The sequence below is a fragment of the Macadamia integrifolia genome, chromosome 11 (genome assembly GCF_013358625.1).
Source record: "Macadamia integrifolia cultivar HAES 741 chromosome 11, SCU_Mint_v3, whole genome shotgun sequence".
Classification (NCBI taxonomy): Eukaryota; Viridiplantae; Streptophyta; class Magnoliopsida; order Proteales; family Proteaceae; genus Macadamia; species Macadamia integrifolia.
This window is the reverse complement of record NC_056567.1, coordinates 2,003,312-2,005,726: the sequence shown is the minus strand read 5'-3', so window position 1 is coordinate 2,005,726 and position 2,415 is coordinate 2,003,312. Positions and strand designations below refer to the sequence as shown.

At 36.0% G+C, this 2,415-nt stretch overlaps 1 protein-coding gene across 1 annotated transcript in view; it reads right to left on the bottom strand.

Moving 5' to 3' along the window:
- The window catches only part of LOC122093893 (disease resistance protein RPV1-like), a 2,805-nt gene extending 794 nt beyond the window's left edge, over positions 1–2,011 (bottom strand). Inside the window, exons 1-2 of the mRNA XM_042664437.1 lie at positions 1,950–2,011; positions 381–1,503 (exon numbers count right to left, since the gene is read on the bottom strand). Coding sequence (XP_042520371.1) covers positions 381–1,503; positions 1,950–2,011 — 1,185 coding nt within the window. The remainder of the gene's footprint in view (positions 1–380; positions 1,504–1,949) is intronic.
- Positions 2,012–2,415: the final 404 nt, after the last annotated feature.

The window sequence follows — 2,415 nt, the reverse complement described above, 5'->3', positions numbered from 1 at the left end:
GTGTCACTGTAAATGTAGTGAAGCGCTTCCAAATCAGTGCCTAAAATAATTTTAAAATGTGGAATATTTTTTATTGTGCTTGGTTCCATATGCTTGGTTCCATATGCTTTTTAGGAAGAAAGAATGATACGCTCGAGCATGTACCTTCCCCTAGACACAACGGATGCAAAAAGATCAAGTTGTGCCTCACTGAAGATGCTCGGGTCCCATTGGCTGCACTTGTTGGCGTGTACCTGTGCTAGAAGTTAGCGTTCTCTTACCTTACTTTTTATTATAATCCTTTTGAATTAAAAAGGTTATAAGCTTAACACAGAGAGAGAGAGAGAGAGAGAGAGAGAGAGAGAGAGAGAGAGAGAGAGAGAGAGAGAGAGAGGTCTTACCTTGTGTCCTTCTAACACATCCAAGCTATCACCATAAGACCATGATCTACTATGCTTACCCGGCTGCATAGGACTTTCTTCTTTGACAATATTCTGTCCCATTTCTATAATTTGATCATGCATCTTCAAGACATATATACCATCCTCATCCTCTTCAAATTTTAAAAGGGATATTTGAATTATTCTATGTGTTGCTGATTTCGGATAATAGCCACAAGCTTCCCATATGGAAATTACAATTTCTTTTGCCCATCCAATGAAAAAGCATGCAGCATCAAGAAATATGGTTTTCTGATAATCATCTTCTAGATTATTGTAGCTTATCTTCAGCCTTCTTTGGACTTTTTCAGGGGGAATTTCTTTCAAATTTTGTAATGTACCTTCCCATTCTTCTGTGCTCCTTATGTCCGATACGTAAGACCCCAATACCTCTAGAGTTAAAGGCAACCCTCTTGAATAGCATGCCACATCATGTGGAAGTTGCATATAATTTTCATGAGGTTGGCCCCTTGAAAATGCATGCCAACTAAATAGTTGAAGAGACTGTTTACAATCCAGCACTTGAGGCCTGTATATTTTATCTTTATCAACTTTGGACACATTCAAAATATGTTCGTCTCTGGTTGTTATTATGACCCTACTTCCTCGGCCAAACCAATTGAGTGCATCGGCCAAAGCATTTACTTGTTTTTGACCATCCACATCATCAAGAACAAGAAGAACTTTTTCTTTACAAAGAAGTTGTTCCATCAATTTTTTTCCTCTATGGTAATCACCTACGTCAATGGTTGTTTTAAAGATATCTTTAAGAAGTCGCTTTTGCAATGATGCTAGAGCCATCCATTGTGTTGCTTGTTCTCTAACATTTGAAAGAAAACTATGCCTATTGAAGGTTAAAATGAGTCGATTGTAGACTGCTTTTGCAATAGTTGTCTTCCCAATGCCATTGAAATCACAGATTCCAACGAAATGAATATCATCAGAACCAATATTTAATAAAGGTAATAGATGATTCACATGGGAATCTATTCCAACTGGGTACTTGCATTCAGCTAAGTGTATGCTACTAATCAGTTCACCAAAAACCCTTTTGACAACTAATTCTACTAGCTCTGCTTGATCCCTGCAATCATTTTATATCAAAATTAAAATCACAACAATAACTAATGATACAAACATATTATTAAAACAAAGAACGAATAAATTTAAATTTTTAGATGGAATAAAAAGTAATAAAAAAAAAACAATAATATGAACTCACTACGAGTGAAAATTGGAAATATGCAACCATGTATACAAAGGAGGGGTAGGGTGGTAAAAATATAAATGACTTTTAGTGATAATAATCGATCTTTATTGGAATATGTTATAAAAACTTGTGAATCATATTGTTTTCAGTAAGGGAAAAAAAAAAGCAGAAGCTTATGAATCAAACTATATTTTGAGAGTGAAGATGAATCAAACTATATATTGGGAAGGGGGGAGCGAAGTGGAATGGGCTAATAAACAGATTATCCCTTAAATTTAAGATATGATAATGAGAACAAGATTTGAGGGTCTGAGACTCACCCATTTGCGTCTTCCTTGAGAACCCATCCCTTTATATTTCCTACCACTCTCAAAGCTTCCATCCAACTCTCCACAATGTGGGGCTTAAAATTCTTCTCATATTTCTGAAACGGTTCCTCAAAACTTCCAGTCTGATTCCGAACATGTGATGACTCGACATTGAAGAATATGGCATGACCATTTGATCATTGGATTTGTGGCATTCAAGTATATAAGAAAGTTCCCGCTAACACCATTTGTTAGAGGCATAGTTTTTTGGAGAATACAGGGATTGAAATTTTGGACCCCTTGATTGCTCTAAGGAGAGCTGGACCTATGGCTTCTCCTATCCACAATTTTTCACTATCAATAAAATCATTGATTCCACTGTTTTTCAGAGCATTGTGAAGGAAACCAATGAAGTTTTTGTGAGTGTCTTCACCCTTGAAGTTGAGAAACACATCAAAATTGGAATATCCAAATGAAG